General features: G+C 43.4%; 1 protein-coding gene across 1 annotated transcript in view; it reads right to left on the minus strand.

Moving 5' to 3' along the window:
• LOC121582702 (laminin subunit gamma-3) overlaps nucleotides 1–21093 on the minus strand; it is a 214987-nt gene that overhangs the window by 141995 nt on the left and 51899 nt on the right. Inside the window, exons 5-9 of the mRNA XM_041898719.2 lie at nucleotides 15973–16161; nucleotides 15164–15281; nucleotides 11194–11292; nucleotides 1813–1949; nucleotides 1527–1646 (exon numbers count right to left, since the gene is read on the minus strand). Coding sequence (XP_041754653.2) covers nucleotides 1527–1646; nucleotides 1813–1949; nucleotides 11194–11292; nucleotides 15164–15281; nucleotides 15973–16161 — 663 coding nt within the window. The remainder of the gene's footprint in view (nucleotides 1–1526; nucleotides 1647–1812; nucleotides 1950–11193; nucleotides 11293–15163; nucleotides 15282–15972; nucleotides 16162–21093) is intronic.

Consider the following 21093-nt stretch of genomic DNA (forward strand, 5'->3'; position numbering starts at 1 on the left):
TACTGGGCTCACACGTCACCCTCCTCTGGTCATCCGGGTATTGGTCGGACAGTGCACTGCCTTAGTGGGAAGTACTGGTGGCCTACTTTAGCGAAAGACGTGAGGGTTTATGTTTCCTCCTGCTCGGTGTGCGCCCAGTGTACGGTGCCTAGACACCTGCCCAGGGGGAAGTTACAACCCCTACCCGTTCCACAATGGCCGTGGTCTCACCTATCGGTGGATTTTGTCACGGACCTTCCCCCCTCCCAGGGGAACACTACGATCTTGGTCGTTGTGGATCGGTTTTCTAAAGCCTGCTGTCTCATTCCCCTGCCAGGTCTCCCTACTGCCCTACAAACTGCTGAGGCCCTGTTTACACACGTCTTCCGGCACTATGGGGTGCCTGAGGATATATTGTCTGATCGGGGTCCCCAGTTCACCTCTAGAGTCTGGAGGGCGTTTATGGAACGTCTGGGAACGTCTCTGTAAGTCGCTCTGGATAAGAGCGTCTGCTAAATGACTAAAATGTAAATGTAATGTCTCGATTAGCCTTACCTCAGGTTTTCACCCCGAGAGTAATGGGCAGGTGGAGAGAGTGAACCAGGATGTGGGTAGGTTTCTGAGGTCGTATTGCCAGGACCGGCAAGAGGAGTGGTCGGGATATATTCCCTGGGCAGAGATAGCCCAAAACTCACTCCGCCATTCGTCCACTAACCTTACGCCTTTCCAGTGTGTGCTAGGTTATCAGCCGGTCCTGGCACCTTGGCATCAGAGCCAGACCGAAGACCCTGCGGTGGACGAGTGGTTTCGGAGCTCGGAAGAAACTTGGAACGCTGCGCATGTCCATCTGCAGTGGGCTATCAGGCGGCAAAAGGCGAGCGCCGATCGCCACCGCAGTGAGGCTAGCGCCGCGCGTCAAGGGGGGGGTTACTGTCACGGAATCAGCCGAGGCTGCTCCTCCTCCTTGCTCGGGCAGGCTTCGGCGTTCTTCATCCCCAGAGTACTAGCTGCTACCGCTGCTGTGTTTCTGTGTTTGACTTGTTTTGTCTTGATTGTGTACACCTGTTTCCTATTATGTTGTATTGTATTCCCTATATAACCCTCTGTCGTTCATTGTGTGTTGTGTGTGATTGTTCTCGTCATTTTCGGCAGTTGCTATTGTGCGGGTATTCTCCTCCCTGTTTGGAGGTTGTTTTGTACTCTGGTTACTTTGTTAGTAAAGTACGTTTCCAGTTGCTCGGTGTCCTGCGTTTGACTTCGCCTACCGCATTCACGTCGCACTTTGACACTCCTATAACTCTAGGGCCAAGATATTATCCTATAAACTAGGGCCCAGATCTTCTCCTATAACTCTATGTCCCAGATCTTCTCCTATAAACTATAGGGACCAGATCTTCTCCTATAAACTCTAGGGTCCAGATCTTCTCCTATACATTGTTCCTGGCCAGGTTTTATGTCTGGGAAAACTCCTACTCATATCTCACCTTAAAGGTGACGTCAGCTCTCTCTGTGTATGTGTGAGTGTGTGTCAGCGCTGTCTTTCTCACCTGGAGCTCTGTAGAAGCCGAGGTCGTCCTCACTGAGTGGTAGCAAGTAGACCTCCCCTTCCTTCCACAGCAGAGGATACTCCTGTACCCCGGAGAACTGGCCTGACCAGCCATCTGTGTCTGCAGGGAGGGAGGGAGGGGGGAGGAGGAGGAGGAACATGGCAGAATGATTCAGGATGATGACCACAATATAAGGAGTTCATAATTAGCTGATAACTTATGAAAGTCATTAGCTAGTTATTAGCTGAATGCCGTACTTTCAAGATAATCATGATTGGCTGAATACCTTCAAGGAAGTCAGATGTGATGTTGACAGCTGCATGGTGATTGGACGATCTGCAGGCCAATGAGTGTCTGAAGCAGAAACAGGGCATACAGCCAGCTGGATTGTTCTCCTGCAGGTTGAAGGAGCCTGGTTTACACCTGCACACACACACAAACACACACACACACACCAGGGTTTCCATTAGGAAAATGTGGCGCCGGACAACGTGACCCGGAAAATTTTAATTTACCGGCCATTTGAGAAATCTGCCGGACCCATATTCATTGGGTGCATAACCCATTAGGGCTTCCTCCCACAGTGCTCAGAATGACAGAAATCAAATCTAGATTATGGTAATGCATCTTAATAGAACAAGGAACTCATGTAAAGAAGCAGCCAATAAATTGCCATTTTCTAATATTTGCCAAAAAGCAGTTCGCGAGAAAACACCATTCTAAACAGCGCACCTGGGAAAACACCATTCTAAACAGCGCACCTGATAGCGGTTCCATATGTGACAGAGATGAAAATCGTTGTTGGAATCTAAAGATGCAACTTTGAGGATGGGTTGCTAATATGACTAGGATTGTGCCTTTGGCTTCTGGCATCGAAAGAAAGTTGAAATGAAAACCAATGGAACAGGAGAGAAATTAGTTTGCCAAAATCATATAATTACTCCTGTCTATACAGCAATAAATAAAATAATTCAAAATACTTCACCAGACTTAGCCACAGAGGAATCGAGGATTATTTTATTTGAAAAAATAGCTGTGGATTGTTTCAAATCACAAGCTGTTGGGAAGCCTGCAATTTGGGCAGTGCGCTTGGCAGTAGGCCTAGCTGATGATTGAATTGCGGCTGTCAGTTAAAAATATGTGTGAAGATAATGTGTCTGGAGTATCATTTAAAATGTTGAGACAAGAAGAAGGTGAGGGGTGTGTGGCGAATATATAGACAAGTCTCTCTCCAGAATGGCTCAGCTTTCTCCCGCCAATACTTGCGCATTCATTGTTTCATTGTGTGAATTGTTTTACCTTTTTTTTATCAATTCCCTATTATATATTATCACCAGTAGTAAATGTACCGTTAATCCCTGTAATTTGGTTACATACATTTCTGTTAACGCATGTATTAATTACAGTCATTTACCGTTTTCATTCTGAGTACCTGCTAGTTTTGGTTTATTTCAGAACCATCATTTATGAGATTTTTCTATTTTTTCTATTTTTTTGTTTTGAGTGCTCCATGTGAGCAATGAGCATGTGTCTGGTTTCTCTGTCCTGATAATATTGAGGGAGCGTGCGCGCCTAAGCACGCATAGAAGTACCTGGCCTGCTGCGAGGAAATGTAGGAAAGTGTTGTTGTTTTTTTACATCCATTGCGAATGATAATATATTTAAAGTATAGCTCCTCACAGTAAGCTATTTCAGAAATCTTTCCAACAATTTCCACCTCAATAACCCCAATTTCCACAGTGTGAAAGAGCAATGGTCTATAGGCTATGAGTTCCATGCGCTCATCTCTTTCGCTGCTAATGGATCGCGGTGTATCAACGTGTCCATATGGCAGAGGCTGGTGATCTCGCATTAGTGGACTTTAAACTTTTAGATATTATCATTTTAATTATGATTTTTATGATTAACAACATTACAATGATTTTGAGAAAGGAAAACGTTATTATTGAAATGAAACTGTTCCACGAAAATGCAGATATGAAAATCATAACTGACATGCAGAGCGGTAGAAATTGTAAGATAAATTGTAAGCTTCCCCAAACTTGAAACTCACGCGCCGCCTATGAAGTCTTTATAAAAGACATGCCTCATAATATGAAATAAAACAATTTTCAAAATGCATACTGCCTTCAGCTCACATTGTAAAGTGGCGGCTGATAGCCTGTTGCCTGCACTTGAATGGTGAATGGGGGGCGCTCTTCAATTACCAGTTGAGAAATAAAAATAGTATCTCTTTTTAATCGTGGACCAAAACTGTTTTAAACACATGACTGAATTTAGAATTGTTGCTCAATGAATGGACTGATAAAAGCATGTTTTACTCCAGCAGTAACCAGCTGAGGAGCTGCAGGAGAAATCTCACTCAAAATATGCTCTGTATGCATGTGATGTGTAGGATAAATAAGATACATAATGACTAACGGAAATACACACAGGCCAATTTAATTCCACAAAAAGATCAAATGAACCTTTAGACCGATAAGCATGATGTGTTTACATCGACTGGTATTTCCATCAATGAATAAAAAGCATTATTTTGCAATGGGATTTTTTATTCTCCTGGTAATTTTGGCCAGCAACAGTTTTATTTATTGCTTAAAAAAAAAAAAACGCCAATTGCTGGCTAACAGAAAGCCTGACACACAAAACATATCATAATTATATGCTTCATCATTGCACTCCTGTGCTGCTTTAGCCACTGTTTCTGTGTAGCTTGTTGTGGCTAATGTCTCCATATTGTGGAGCAAGCTCAGAGATCATCACTAGGCCATGTGAGTCAGTGTAGATGAGAGAATCTGCCAAGTGAACATGTGTTGCTGTCTCTTTGCAGTGTTGGGCCGAGGAGGAGGCCTAGGCCAATCACCCCCCAGCTGGTCTCACACTGTGATACACTACCATGACCTCCAGACAGACTGCTGTAGGGGAGACCACCGGTGTGTGTAGGTGTGTGTGTTGGTGTCTGGGTGTGTATGTGTGTGTGTACTGGAGAGAAGTTTGTGTGTGTGTGTGTGTAGGGAAGTGTGGTGGTGTGTGTGTGTGTGTGTGTGTGTTTGTGTGGCTGTGTGTGTAGGGGAGTCAGGTGGTGTGTGTTTTTGTGTGTGGGGGGGAGGTTCTGTGTGTCTTAGTGGGTGTTTGTGTGTGTGTGGTGTTTAGAAACAGAACTATGTAAGGGAAAGAGAGTCCTTGTTCAATGAAGCATGAAATAATACACAACACAACAAAATAAACAAGCTAGAAAACAGCAAAGAATAATTTAACACTGGAGACCTTGTGGTTGCGTGTAATATCAAACTAGTGATTTGTCTGTGTTCTGTCTGTCTGATCACGCAATTCATAGAGAGCAGAAGAAGAATGATAAAACATAGAGTAGAGAGGATTGAGTACAGACAGAAAGTCAAAAATAATCATGTTTCCCCTAGTCTTTTCAGAAACATTTTGACTAAAAAGGCCCCAGAACACATCACATTGATACCAGTGGAGGCTCCTCAGATAAGGAAGGGGAGGACCATCCTTCTCAATGAATTTCATAAAAATATATATATGAATATAAAAAAATATATATGAATATAGTGAGTATAATTTTTTAGATAAAACTATATTAAATAGATTCACATGTCAACCAAATAATTGATTAAAACACACAGTTTTGCAATGAAGGTCTACAGTAGCCTCAACAGCACTCTGTAGGGTAGCACCATGGTGTAGACGGAAGACAGCTAGTTTCCGTCCTCCTCTGGGTATATTGACTTCAATACAAAACCTAGGAGGCTTGTGGTTCTCAGCTCCTTCCATAGACTTACGCAGTAATTATGACAACTTCCGGAGGACGTCCTCCAATCTATCAGAGTTCTTGCAGCATGAACTGACATGTTGTCCACCCAATCAAAGGATCAGAGCATGAATCTAGTAATGAAAACATAAGTTACAGCTAGCTAGCACTGCAGTGCATAACATGTGGTGAGTAGTTGACTCAAGGAGAAAGAAAGACAATGGTTGAACAGTTTTGAACAAATGTATTTATTTAAAAATGAAGGAGAAGCAAGAGAGAGCTAGCTATATTTTGTAGTATTTTTTTCACTTTTACTTAGCTAGCGAATGCAGCTAGCTAGTTTAGGCTACTCAAACACCCGGCTCAAACAGTGTGATGCTATGTTAGCTAGATGGCTATGGCTATCCAACACTGGAACTCTTCCAAGTCAAGATAAGGTTTTGGTTTAATTAATTTATTACCACCGGGGCCCGCCATTGTAACTGCTAAACTGCTTGCTGACTGTACTGCATGATTGTAGCAGGTTTACTAACACGTTAGTTCTATTAGCTATATTTACTGATGTTAGCTAATATGGTGACAACGATGCAGGCTGTGTGTAGCAGTTAATGGTTATGATGTGAAGGTTTTGCTTGGAAAGGTTTTTTCACCTGGTCACAGACAGTGCTGGTTAAGTGTTATTTTTAAATTTTTAGGTGAGGAGGAGGATTATTTAAGATACTGCTTGAAGAGATAGGGTTTCAGATGTCTTCGGAAGATGGGCAGGGACTCTGCTGTCCTACCATTGGGGTGCCTCGACCTGTGCACCTATGTTGTAAACTTTCATTCATAGGCTAGGTTGTAGCAACCTCATGATGGGTATAGGGAAAATGTGAGTATCATGTAGTAGCCTAAAGCTATGGATGTTACATTGAGCTGGGTGAGTGGAATATAAATTACAGTCATCCAATATGCTGTAATAGAAATAAGGACATGCTCATTAAAAAAATATTCGTCCTCCTTAATCTTAAATGGTACCGACCGCCACTGATTGATATGTGTCCTGACTGACTATGAATAAAAGGATACTACACTGAACAAAAATATAAACGCAACATGTAAAGTGTTGGTCCCATGTTTCATAAGCTGAAATAAAAGATCCCAGAAATTTTCCATATGCACAAAAAGCTTATTTCTCACCATATTTTGGCACACATTTGTTTACTTCCCTGTTAGTGAGCATTTATTCTTTTCCAAGATAATCCATCCACCTGAGGTGTGGCATATCAAAAAGCTGATTAAACAGCATGATCATTACACAGGTGCACCTTGTGTTGGGGTCATTAAAATGGCACAACACAATGCCACAGATATCTGAAGTTTTGAGGGAGAGTGCAATTGGCATGCTGACTGCAGGAATGTCCACCAGAGATGTTGCCAGAGAATTTAATGTTAATTTCTCTACCATAAGCCGCCTCCAATGTCGTTTTAGAGAAATTGGCAGTATGTCCAATCGGCCTCACAACCACAGACCACGTGTACCACGTGGGCGAGCGGTTTGCTGATGTCAGCGTTGTGAACACAGTGCCCCATGGTGGCGGTGGGGTTATGGTATGGGCAGGCATAAGCTACGGACAACGAACACAATTGCATTTTATTGATGGCCATTTTAAAGCCATTTGAATGCACAGAGCTACCGTGACGAGATCCTGAGGCCCAGTGTGAGGCCCATTAAAAAAAAAAAGTTATCTGTGACCAACAGATGCATATCTGTATTCCCAGTCATGTGAAATCCATAGATTAGGGCCTAATTTATTCATTTAAATTGACTGATTTCCTTATAGGAACTGTAACTAAGTAAAATCTTTGAAATTGTTGCATGTTGCGTTTATATTTTTGTTCAGTATACAATACCATTTACACTGTGAATAATATTCTTGAAAAAATTTACCTGTCTGTTAGTTTGAAAAACTGTTTTCAATGGGTTACCGTGCCAACTCTATTTGGAGACTATTTGTCAAAGAGTGGTGCCATAAAATGTCAAGATATATTCTGTTGAACAATGGCAGCAGGCGGCATCAAAGCTTAATCCTGTACGCCACTGTCCTAACAGTGGGAAGCAGAACCAAGTGTTAGCTGCCATTCTTTTTTTCTTTTTTTTCTTGGGGGTAGTTCAGCTTAATATTGCAGATAGATTGTAACTTCCATCAATGTAATTGTCTGCATCACTTCCAATCCCCCATGTTTTTTATATATATATACTCCCCTTTATTACTTTTCAACCCCGCCATCCTTTCCCTACTTGGGGTAAATTAGTGAACAACAATGCTTAGGCCTCTACTTCCAGATTATACTTACTATCTATATTTTATGGACACAGTCAATTATACAATAATTATATTTTGTTTGTTTTTTCTCCTGAACTTCTTCTACTCTCAACCTCTCCGATCATTTTCATGATGTCCATCCGGGTTGCTTCTATATGCCATATCTTTCTAACTGTGCTCTTTCCCAAAAGCTCCCAACATACAACCTATATACTTATTATGGACACAGTATGCTTACATTATTAGTTCTTGTTATTATTTGTTGTTAGTTGTTATTAGTCCCATTCTTCAACTCCATTCAACACCTCCCATCTATCTCTTAACACCATCCATATAGGATTTCTATTTGCCATATATATTTCAACTGTACTGTGATGTTTTACAAAAGTTCTGAACCTTTCTATTCTCATTGTTTCTACAGATTGTGAATTAAAAATAAACATTTTTGCTAAAAGTATTATTATATTATTGATCGATTGACTATGACTTTTCAGATCACCCAGTAATGCTATCTGCAAGGTTAGCTCCAGGTAAATATTGCAATCCTTTAGCCATTCCTGGACTTGTGTCCAAAAACAAGCTACAAATGGACAGAACCAAAACAAATTATCTAATGATTCTGTCTCTTCACAGCAAAATCTGCAGAGCTGGGAAGATTGTATCCCCCATATAAATAACATTCTATTGGTAGCAAGAATTTTATATAATAATTTAAATTGAAAGATTGTAATTTTTGAATCCGGTGTCGTTTTGCGTGTCAGTTCATAAACACTATGCCATGGGATCGGTACGTCAAAAATCTCTTCCCAACTATTTTGCAATCTATATGGAACGGCTGTCAATCCTTTGGTACTTAAATGAAACTGATATACTTTTTTATTTATCACAGTTTTCCTTAACCAATTATGTTCTTTAATGCAAGGCCGACAGACAAGTTCCTTACTTTCTCCCCCTTCCACTTTCCTCTTCCATTTTTGCGGTAAGGCTGCAATTATTTGGTTGTAATTTTGGGTAGAGCAGACATTTCCATATGTTTTTGTTAGCTGCATGTGCGACATAACTCCACCAGTCCTACCGATGATATCATTTACGAAGATTATACCTTTTTTAAACATTTGGTCAAAAAATTAAGGTTTTTTGTCAATTAGTATATTTGAATTTAACCACAATATTTGTTGCCTTATTTGTTCTGTCGTTTCTGGAGGATTAAATTGAAATTGCAACCAACTTTCTATGGCTTTTAGAAATAGTGATATTTGGGAGATGATTTCCTTTTCAAATAACTGAAAATGAGTGGTTGTAATCTGAATAAAGGGAAAAAGGCCATTCTTGAACATTGGGTGAGACAATCTTACTAATTTGCTTGAGAACCAGTTCGGATTTAAGTATAACTTTTGTATGACTGAAGCTTTTAGTGATAGGTCTAATGCTTTAATATTTAATAATTTCTGTCCTCCGAATTCATATTCATTATATAAATACGCCCGTTTAATTTTGTCTGGCTTGCCGTTCCAAATAAAATGGAATATTTTTTTGTCATATAATTTCAAAAACTGTTCGCTAGGCGTAGGCAAGACCATAAGCAAATAGGTAAACTGGGATAATACTAAAGAGTTAATCAGATTTTTCCACAAAATGACAGGTATTTACCTTTCCATGGTAGCAAGATCTTATCTATTTTTGCTAACTTTCTATTAAAATGTATTGAAGTGAGATAATTTTTTTCCTTTGGGATATGTATTCCGAGTATATCCACATCACCATCAGACCATTTTATTGGTGAACTACATGGTAATGTAAAAATTGTATTTTTTAGTGATCCAATACGTAATATAGTACATTTGTCATAATTTGGTTGTAATCCAGAGAGGTTAGAAAATGTATCTAGATCCTCTATGAGGCTGTGGAGGGATTCTAGTTGTGGATTTAAAAGAAAACATGAATCATCAGCGTACAATGACACCTTTGTTTTTAAGCCCTGGATTTCTAATCCTCTGATATTATTATTGGATCTGATTTTAATAGCTAACATCTCGATGGCCACAATAAATAGATATGCCGATAGTGGACAACCTTGTTTTACTCCTCTTGACAGTTTAAAACTTCCTGAGAAATAGCCATTATTTACTATTTTACACCTAGGGTTACTATACATGATTTTGACCCATTTTATAAGAGATTCTCCAAAATTGAAATGCTCCAGGCATTTATATATAAACCCAGTCGTACTTTATCAAATGCCTTTTCGAAGTCTGCTATGAATAGCAGGCCTGGTTTCCCAGATTTTCCATAGTGTTCTATTGTTTCCAATATTTGCCTTATATTATCTCCAATGTATCTTCCATGTAAAAAACCTGTCTGATTAGAATGAATACTATCCGACAATACCTTTTTAATTATATGCGCTATACATTTTACTAGAATTTTTGCATCACAACACTGAAGTGTAAGGGGCCTTCAATTTTTTAAATGGACTGGATCTTTATATTTTCTACTTGTATCCTGTTTCAGTAATAATGAGATCAGACCTTCTTCTTAAGTGTCAGATAATCTACCATTTACATAGGAGTGGTTAAAACATGCTAATAACGGTCCTCTTAGTATATCAAGAAAGGTTTGGTATACCTCGACTGGTATGCCATCCAACCCTGGAGTTTTCCCGGACTTAAAGTCTTTAATTGCATCCAGAAGTTCCTCCTCTGTAATTTCACCTTCACATGAGTCTTTCTGTATGGCTGTTAATTTTACATTATCAATAGAAAAAACATCTCTACAATTAGCTTCAGTTAGAGGAGATGGAGGCGACTGAAAATAAAACATATGCTTAAAGTACTTTGTTTCCTCCTTCAAAATATAATTTGGTGAATCATGGGTGACTCCGTCAATTGTAACCAGTTTCATTAAATTATTTTTGGTAGCATTCCTATGTTGAAGATTAAAAATGAATTTTGTGCATTTTTCCCCATATTCCATCCAGTTTGCTTTATTTTTTATAATATATTACACTTGATCTTTCTTGAATAAGTTTCTCCATTTCTTTTTGTTTTTCCTCTAATTTATTCTGAGCCTCTATGTTACAGTTTTTATTGCCATTCTTAATGGATCAAAGAGCTGCCAACTATTTTTCAGTGAAAATCGCTATTGGCTCCTTGATTTGTTGCTAGAAGTCACTAGATTATGTTTTGCCTTGCTGCGGTTCCTGACGTAGCGTTTTCGCTCCTCTCCCGCCGCACACCCCCTCCCCTTGTGCTCTTTCTGTGTCTGCACCGTTGCTGTGACTTCTGTTGCAGACAGCTTCTCCCACTGTCGTTTGCAGCAGAATTGAGTGGGAAAAGTCACTAAATGCTTTTAAAACAGTAGAAATCCTCAGTGTCAAAACTCCTCAAAGGCAGCCTGAAAAGTAGCTGAATCTGTCGCTAGCCTCTTTTACCAATAAGTGTTGCTGGTGGAGTCTGAAAACTCGCTAAATATAGTGACAAAGTCACTAAATTGGCAACACTGAAAACGTTCCTGGGAGTCTGTGTCACCGTGGTAACCGGAGGGTAGTATTATGTTATATAAGGTGATGACGCAGTAGAATATCACGGGTCACCTGTCACACGCCTGTCCCTCCACGTTAGCCCTGCAGTGACATCCACCATCCAGCACAGAGCAGACGCCCACACTGCCCCTACGGTCACAGTCACACGACCTGTAGAGAGACAATAACAACATCGGGTAAAGGTATAAGGTCAGCCAGAGGTCAAACTGGTTATGACTGGGGTCATAACATCATGGGACACTTACTGTAGGTTAACACATAGGTAAGAAAGTCAAAATTGATATTTGGTTGAGTATTTGGTTGTGTCTCTGTTTCACAGTGTACATGTTGTTTCATTGATTAATTACGCTGGCAAGGGTTGTTTAGTCTTTGCTCGCTCTCTTTCACTCGCACACACATACACACACGCTGAAAACAGCCTGATCACCAGACCATGATTGGTTAGGTGGGGTCGCAAGCTGTGTCAATCAAAAGCTTTGTTCTATGAAAACATGTTTGATCACCTTCATTGATTGATTGTTTTCCTCCAGAACTGTAACACAAAATCAATATTTTAACAAGGTTGCTATTAAGAATAATTCAATTATCCAATGGGCAGGCTTCTACTCTGTTCTGCTCCACTGGCCTGTGTAATTCACACCTCACTCTTCAGATCAGCACACTGGCAGACTGAGGAAGGGATGGAGGGAGAGAGGGATGGAGGGAGAGGAAGGAAGAGGGAGGGAGAGAGATGGAGGGATGGAGAGGGAGAGGGAGGAGGGAAGAGGAGAGTTTGTGTGTGCATGTCTATGTGAGACAGAGGAATGGAGCAAGCATACCATGCCCACACACCTGTCCATGTACAGTGGGGAAAAAAAGTATTTAGTCAGCCACCAATTGTGCAAGTTCTCCCACTTAAAAAGATGAGAGAGGCCTGTAATTTTCATCATAGGTACACGTCAACTATGACAGACAAAATGAGGGGGAAAAATCCAGAAAATCACATTGTAGGATTTTTAATGAATTTATTTGCAAATTATGGTGGAAAATAAGTATTTGGTCAATAACAAAAGTTTCTCAATACTTTGTTATATACCCTTTGTTGGCAATGACACAGGTCAAACGTTTTCGGTAAGTCTTCACAAGGTTTTCACACACTGTTGCTGGTATTTTGGCCCATTCCTCCATGCAGATCTCCTCTAGAGCAGTGATGTTTTGGGGCTGTCGCTGGGCAACACAGACTTTCAACTCCCTCCAAAGATTTTCTATGGGGTTGAGATCTGGAGACTGGCTAGGCCACTCCAGGATGCTTCTTACGAAGCCACTCCTTTCATTGCCCGGGCGGTGTGTTTGGGATCATTGTCATGCTGAAAGACCCAGCCACGTTTCATCTTCAATGCCCTTGCTGATGGAAGGAGGTTTTCACTCAAAATCTCACGATACATGGCCCCATTCATTCTTTCCTTTACACGGATCAGTCGTCCTGGTCCCTTTGCAGAAAAAACAGCCCCAAAGCATGATGTTTCCACCCCCATGCTTCACAGTAGGTATGGTGTTCTTTGGATGCAACTCAGCATTCTTTGTCCTCCAAACACGACGAGTTGAGTTTTTACCAAAAAATTCTATTTTGGTTTCATCTGACCATATGACATTCTCCCAATCCTCTTCTGGATCATCCAAATGCACTCTAGCAAACTTCAGACGGGCCTGGACATGTACTGGCTTAAGCAGGGGGACACGTCTTGCACTGCAGGATTTGAGTCCCTGGCGGCGTAGTGTGTTACTGATGGTAGGCTTTGTTACTTTGGTCCCAGCTCTCTGCAGGTCATTCACTAGGTCCGCCCGTGTGGTTCTGGGATTTTTGCTCACCGTTCGTGTGATCATTTTGACCCCACGGGTTGAGATCTTGCGTGGAGCCCCAGATCGAGGGAGATTATCAGTGGTCTTGTATGTCTTCCATTTCCTAATAATTGCTCCCACAGTTGATTTCTTCAAACCAAGCTGCTTACCTATTGCAGATTCAGTCTTCCCAGCCTGGTGCAGGTCTACAATTGTGTTTCTGGTGTCCTTTGACAGCTCTTTGGTATTGGCGATAGTGGAGTTTGGAGTGTGACTGTTTGAGGTTGTGAACAGGTGTATTTTATACTGATAACAAGTTCAAACAGGTGCCATTAATACAGGTAACGAGTGGAGGACAGAGGAGCCTCTTAAATAAGAAGTTACAGGTCTGTGAGAGCCAGAAATCTTGCTTGTTTGTAGGTGACCAAATACTTATTTTCCACCATAATTTGCAAATAAATTCATTAAAAATCCTACAATGTGATTTTCTGGATTTTCCCCCCTCATTTTGTCTGTCATAGTTGACGTGTACCTATGATGAAAATTACAGGCCTCTCTCATCTTTTTAAGTGGGAGAACTTGCACAATTGGTGGCTGACTAAATACTTTTTTTCCCCACTGTATAAGTGTGTCTCTCCATATGCTCACGTGTATGTCTGGTGTCCTTAAGTGTCTGTGTTATAAACCAGTGTAGGTCCATACATAGCCCTTGCTGTGATTCTCTACCTCAGTGTGTTTGTCCTTCTTTGCTCTCCTCTCTCTAGTCTGCAGTGTGAATTACTCAGCTAAACATCGTCCATGCTGTGATATGAATATTCACAGCACCTTGAGTCGCCAAGGAGTCAACAAGCTTTGATTTGGACATTGATTTGCACCAAATCCTGAGGTCCAACAGACAGCCAGAGAGGAGTCGTGGTGGTGCGTCATGCAGGAGGCATTGTAGGAACAACTTGGTTGTGAGAAGGGATAGGAGTAGGTACTATTTACTATATTAAGGGGATAGGAGTAGGTACTGTTGACTATATCAAGGGGATAGGAGTAGGTACTGTTTGCTATATCAAGGGGATAGGAGTAGGGACTGTTTGCTATATCAAGAGGATAGGAGTAGGTACTGTTTACTATATCAAGGGGATAGGAGTAGGTACTGTTTACTATATTAAGGGGATAGGAGTAGGTACTGTTTACTATATCAAGGGGATATGAGTAGGTACTGTTTGCTATATCAAGGGGATAGGAGTAGGTACTGTTTACTACAGTATATTAAGGGGATAGGAGTAGGTACTATTTACTATATTAAGGGGATAGGAGTAGGTACTGTTTACTACATTAAGGGGATAGGAGTAGGTACTGTTTACTATATTAAGGGAATAGGAGGAGGTATTATTTACTATATCAAGGGGATAGGAGTAGGTACTGTTTACTATATTAAGGGGATAGGAGTAGGTACTGTTTACTATATCAAGGGGATAGAAGTAGGTACTGTTTACTATATCAAGGGGATAGGAGTAGGTACTGTTTGCTATATCAGGGGGATAGGAGTAGGTACTGTTTACTACAGTATATTAAGGGGATAGGAGTAGGTACTGTTTACTACAGTATATTAAGGGGATAGGAGTAGGTACTGTTTACTATATCAAGGGGATAGTAAAGACATTGCAAATAGCGGTATTGTTAATAGTAGCAGGCAACAGTAGTAATGAATTAGCAACAACAGCAATAGTGGATAATTGTCACAAACTGGAAGAAAGTCCATATTTTGGTACTCTGCTCAGCCCTGGTGTACACCTCAACACTACAGAAGCAAATAGGGTCAGGGACAGTGTGTTTCTAATGGCTAGAACCACTGCAGCATGACAAAATAAATCAATAAACACAAACTAGAATTGGATTGCTCCTCTACTCTACACCAGAGGTTCATGGAAAGTTAAGATGTGCTTCTCATGAATAAAACTAAAATAGCATGTCTGAATGTTGACATTAAATATGAACACACACCCCACACAGGGTTGCATTCAGGAGAGTGCAATGTACTGAACCGGCAGATAGTTCCACAATATTGTGGCCTACTGAACGTGGCCGTAGATTAGACGCATACAGACAGAAAAAATATCCTTAAAAAAACAACTGCATTGTTCTATTACTCTCTCTCTGTCTTCAAAGTGTTTGTTAATTTTTTTGTTTATGTGTGTGTGTGTGTGTGTACCTGCAGCCGCCAGGGCTGAGGGAGTGGAAGCCAGGTTGACAGGTGTCACACTTCTCCCCCGTCACACTGGGTCTGCACTCACACTTCCCCTCCACACCACACTGCAGACTCACAGAACCTGGGAGAGAGAAAGGGAGGGAGAGAGAGAGGAGAGAGACAGAATGATTGAGTGAGAGAGAGAGAGAGAGAGAGAAAGAGAGAGAGAGAGAAGGGGAGGGACAGAAAGAGAGCGAGAGTGTGAGAGAGAGATAGAGAGGAGCGGGGGAGAGAGAGAGAACGAGAGAGATAGATAGATACAGAGAGGTAGATGGAGAGATAGGTAGACATATATAGATAGGTAGAGAGAGAGAAAGAGATAGATAGATAGATAGATAGATAGATAGATAGATAGATAGATAGATAGATAGATAGATAGATAGATAGATAGAGTATAGATACAGAGAGAGTGGTTGAGGTAGACTACACACACCACAGGAAGGACAGATGATCATAGGCCTAGGGGGTCTGGCCACAAACCACATTCTTACCATGATGATGATGATGATGAGTGTATGTAAGGGATATAATGCATTATTGACCATCATCCACATAGCATATAGAAACCACCAAGCTGTTGTGTCTCTAATGAACAGTTAGACTAAGCAATGATTACAATCAATGGTTCAGTTAGTTTAAAGATCAATAACAAGTTACAGTTAACTGACTGAATAGGAATGATGAATGAATGAATGTTAGTGAATGAATGAAACATTGATTGAGTTAATGTTTATGATGCCTTAATATGAAGCAGTCTAAAATACATGGTTTACCTATGGTGTTACAGTCACAGGGGCTGCATGGGTCCTGTGGTGACCGTCGGTAGTGGTTCTCTCTACAGCGTTCACAGTGCTGTCCGTCAGTCTGGTCCCTACAGTCTAAACAGCGCCCCCCACTGGCTGTACTGCGGTACTGATCCGCATCGAACACACACGTATCCGCTCGCCCACTGCAGTTACACTCTGAGGAGAGAGAGAGAGAGAGAGAGAGAGAGAGAGAGAGAGAGAGAGAGAGAGAGAGAGAGAGAGAGAGAGAGAGAGAGAGAGAGAGAGAGAGAGAGAGAGAGAGAGAGAGAGAGAGAGAGAGAGAGAGAGAGAGAGAGAGAGAGAGATTGAGATTTTCTGGGGAATCCTAAACAGATCTGGGGAAGAGTACCAAAAAACATCTGCAGCATTGAAGGTCCCCAAGAACACAGCGTCCTCCATCATTCTTAAATGGAAGAAGTTTGGAACCACCGGCCAAACTGAGCAATCGGGGGAGAAGGACCTTGGTCAGGGAGGTGACCAAGAACCCAATGATCACTCTGACAGAGCTCCACAGTTGCTCTGTGGAGATGGGAGAACCTTCCAGAAGGACAACCATCTCTGCAGCACTCCACCAATCAAGGCCTTTATGATACAGAAGCCACTCCTCAGTAAAAGGCACATGACAGCCCACTTGGAGTTTGCCAAAAGGCACCTAAAGGACTCTCAGAGCATGAGAAACAAGATTCTCTGGTCTGATGAAACCGAGATTGAACTCTTTGGCCTGAATGCCAAGCGTCACATCTGGAGGAAACCTGGCACCATCCCTACGGTGAAGCATGGTGGTGGCAACATCATGCAGTGGGGATGTTTTTCATCGGCAGGGACTGGAAGACTTGTCAGGATCGAGGGAAAGATGAACGGAGCAAAGTACAGAGAGATCCTTGATGAAAACCTGCTCCAGGACCTCAGACTGGGGTAAAGGTTCACCTTCCAACAGGACAACGACCCTAAGCACACAGCCAAGACAATGCAGGAGTGGCTTCGGGACAAGTCTCTGAATGTCCTTGAGTGGCCCAGCCAAAGCTCGGACTTGAACCCAATTGAACATTTCTGGAGAGACCTGAAAATAGCTGTGCAGCGATGCTCCCCATCCAACCTGACAGAGCTTGAGAGGTTCTGCAGAGAAGAATGGGAGAAACTCCCCAAATACAGGTGTGCCAAGCTTGTAGCGTCATACCCAAGAAGACTCGATGCTGTAATCGCTGCCAAAGGTGCTTCAACAAAATACTGAGTAAAGGGTCTGAATAATTATGTAAATGTAATATTTCTAAAAACCTGTTTTTGCTTTATCATTATGGGGTATTGTGTGTAGATTGATGTAGGAAAAAACGATTTAATCAATTTTAGAATAAGGCTGTAACGTTACAAAATGTGGAAAAAGTGAAGGTGTCTGAATACTTTCCGAAGGCACTGTATTACACATCAAACTCTCTGTTAAGTTTGCAAAACATATGATTATTCCTCCCTGATGGAAGAGAGGAGAGGCTCCATTCTAGTTGTTTTTTGCTCCACAGAATAGGAAGAGAGTGTATTTGCTGTTAGAGTATATTAATTGTTAGAGAGTAGGCATATATTAATTAGACTATATCTAGAGGTAGGCCTTGGATCCACAGATAGATCATCAAGGTCTAAACCAGAACTCCATAGTTATAGTTTGTTTATAGTACCTGTAGCAGACGATATGATATATAAAAAGGCCTTCTAGCGTGTTAATGAAACAAGTCTGTTACAGGAGTGGGTCATTAAGAATCTCCGTCAGCTGACGATCGCCGTGCAGAGCCGTGTGGACACCCGACCAGTCCCGGCACCCGGTGGAGCGGAAGCCGCGGCAGCGGTGTCTCCAGTCTTGCCTGCGACATCGCGGGAACCCCGCCTACCACCTCCGGAGAGATACGACGGACGTCCAGAGGGCTGCAGGGAATTCCTCACCCAGTGTTCCCTGATGTTCAGCCTACAACCCTCCTCTTTTCCGACGGAGCAGGGTGGCCTACATTATCACTCTGTTGACAGGTCGGGCTCTTTCCTGGGAACCGCAGAGTGGGAGAGCCAAACTCTGGCGTGCTCCAACGTCTACCAATTCACCCGGGAGTTACGCAAGGTGTTCGAAACCTCTCGGGTGGTATCGGGGCACGTGGCTGGGAGGCGGCTCACGGAATGTCGGCATGGTGACCATTCGGTGGTGGACTACTCCATGGAGCCGGGCTCGAGAGGAAGGTTGGTAAGAGGCCGCCATGTTTGTCCTGTACGCGCAGGGGCTATCGGAGGGGATGAAGGACGAACTCTCCTTCAGGGAGCTGCCTGAGCAACTGGACGACCTCGTCGACCTCTCTGTGCGGGTGGACAATCGGCGTCGTGAGAGTGCGTACGAGAGAGGCATGATGCAAGGCTCGCCTCCGCGTCACTCTATCAGCCCGGAGGCTTTCCGCCGATTCAGGGAGGAGACGCCTCAGGAGGAGGCTATGCAGCTGGGTGCTGCGCGCTTGTCCCGGATGGAGAGGCAGAGGCGTCTGCCCCAGGGACGTTGCCGGTACTGCGGACACGCAGGTCACCACGGCGACTCATGCCTGGAGAAGCCGGGAAAACGGGAGGGCTCGCTGGTATCGGGAGGGGTGCTAGCCGTAACCGAAACCCCAACTCCAGAGACGCCCAGTCTTTTCTCCCCGTCAGGGTTCAGTGGGCCCGCCCTGCGCGTCGGGCGCATGCACTGGTGGATTATGGGGCCGCAGGAAACCTGATGGACGCGGGGCTGGCCCAAGGGTGGAGCGTTCCGTTACTCTCTCTCTCCGAGCCAGTTCCGGTCATGGGCCTGGACGGCGGGCCGTTGGGGTCGGGCTGCTTCACCCGGCCTACTGTCCCCATGCGTGTCCGGGTGGCGGGGGGGCTATGGGACTATATCCAGTTTTTCATTGTGGACTCTCCGGCGTGTCCCCTCATCCTCAGGCACCCCTGGCTGGTCGCCCACAATCCCTGGATAGACTGGTCCACGGGGCGGTTCATCCTGGAGGGAGGCTCCGTCCCCGTTCTGTTCCGGTCGCCACCGACCACTCATCAGCCCAAACCACCGTCCCAGACCACCTACCAGTCCTCACCTCTTCCCCAGGAGTATTGGGATCTGGGGGAGGGGTTTAGTAAGAGGCGTGCCAAGGGCCTACCTCCTCACAGGCCTTATGACTGAGCTATCGATCTCCTGCCGTGCGCCATGCCCACATGAGGGCAATGTCTTTCCTTGTCCCGGCCGGAGACGTTGGACATGAGGGACGATCCCATTGTCCCCAACGCCCTGAAGGCTGCCCCAGTTTCGTGGGGAATTAATAGGCTGGTCAGAGCAGCGCTACGGCGGGAGCCCGATCCGGGCGGAGGTCCATCAGATAGGATGTACGTACCCAAGGCTGCGCGCTCGCGACAGCTTCAGTGGGCGTACGTGTCCGACCTCACGTCAGCCTGTGGCAGGGCTGCTCCGACCCCTGCCTATCCCCAAGAGCCCCTATTCCCTGAGCAAGAGAAGAAGGCGGCGGTCCCGTCGGGCCATTCAGAGTGGTCCGGCGAGTCAACCCAGTGACGTACCGCCTGCACCATGCCGGTGCATCCCACAATCTATGTGTCCCTCCTCTAGCCCGTCGCCACCTGTTCTGCTCCCTCGCTGTGCCTCGTTGGAGGGCAGCCGGCTTTTACGGTGGACCGGATCCTATTTCTGGTGGACTGGGAGGGTTATGAGCCGGTGGAGCGGTCTGGGGTGCCCAGGACGGACATTCTGGACCCAGGGCTGATACAGCATTCCGTCGTTCCGCTGAGGTGAACGGCTGGGGCCGTTCATCGGGGGGGGTGGGGGGGCACGGTTACAGGAGTGGGTCGCAATTCCGGAGCGACCCACTAGGTGTCATCCGCCGACAACCTGAGGCACCTCCTCACTCACAGTCGGTACTAATTATCTGCCTATTGGTGTCACCTGTGGCTATCTGATTCACCTGTGTATTTATGCCCTCACTTCCCTGTGTTCCCTTGCTCAGTTTTCTCTGCTAGTTCCTTGGTATAAAGCAGTACGTATCAGTGTCGGATCACGTGACGTTACAGGTACTCGAGAAGTGTTCTCCCTGTGTCATTGTGTTTTTTCCAGTCAGAGTTAGTGTTTCGTATTGTTTGCTGTCAGCCTGTTTTTTGGAGACCTATGTGCTCCTCATTTGTTCTCGTGTATAGTCCGTTGTTTTGTATCCTGGCTTTGGGACCACCAGTAAAGATCCTTGTTTCACCATCCCTGCCTACTGCCTGCTGTCTATCCTGCACCGCACCTGGGTCACACCTCACACCAACCCACACAAAGTTGTCATGGGGAAGAACATTCTTTACCAGGCACCAGTATTAATTCCATTCTATATATAAACATTTGATCCCTAAAAAAGTAACAATATTAATTTTAACCCAGCAGTTTGTAAACGTACACTACCAGTCCAAAGTTTGGACACACCTACTCATTCAAGGGTTTTCCTTTATTTTTAAAAAAAATTTTAATTGTAGAATAATAGTGAAGACCTCAAAACTATGAAATGACACATACTGAATCATGTGGTAACCCAAAAAGTGTTAAACAAATCAAAATATATTTTATATTAGAGATTCTTCAAATAGCCACCCTTTGCCTTGATGACAGCTTTGCACACTCTTGGCATTCTCAGTCAGTAGCCTTTTGGACACATGGGTACTGGGTAGGCTACTTGATAGGCATTGAGTTGGACAGCTAACTGGTTGTTTGTTGAATGAACATCCTCGGATCAATCCATCACTGTGTCTCATATTTTACATTACAAAATGACTGTGTTATTATTATGATATTACAGCTGTTATGATCTGCACATTTCAGTGATGAATAGCCAGTCCTATACTTTGAAAAGCACCTTGTCATCTATTTATCACTCTATGGACATGGGCATCTGTAAATGATCCAAAATGTTGTGACATATCATTTGACTACTTGGCTGCTGTGTCAGAACATTTTGTTGCAAAATAATTTCATAGGATAGCCTAGCTACATGATCTAAAATGCTGAACATTGATTACTATGCCACCAGTTCAGCGAGTGGTCCCCCAATGATG

The sequence above is a fragment of the Coregonus clupeaformis genome, chromosome 15, assembly GCF_020615455.1.
Source record: "Coregonus clupeaformis isolate EN_2021a chromosome 15, ASM2061545v1, whole genome shotgun sequence".
Taxonomy (NCBI): Eukaryota; Metazoa; Chordata; class Actinopteri; order Salmoniformes; family Salmonidae; genus Coregonus; species Coregonus clupeaformis.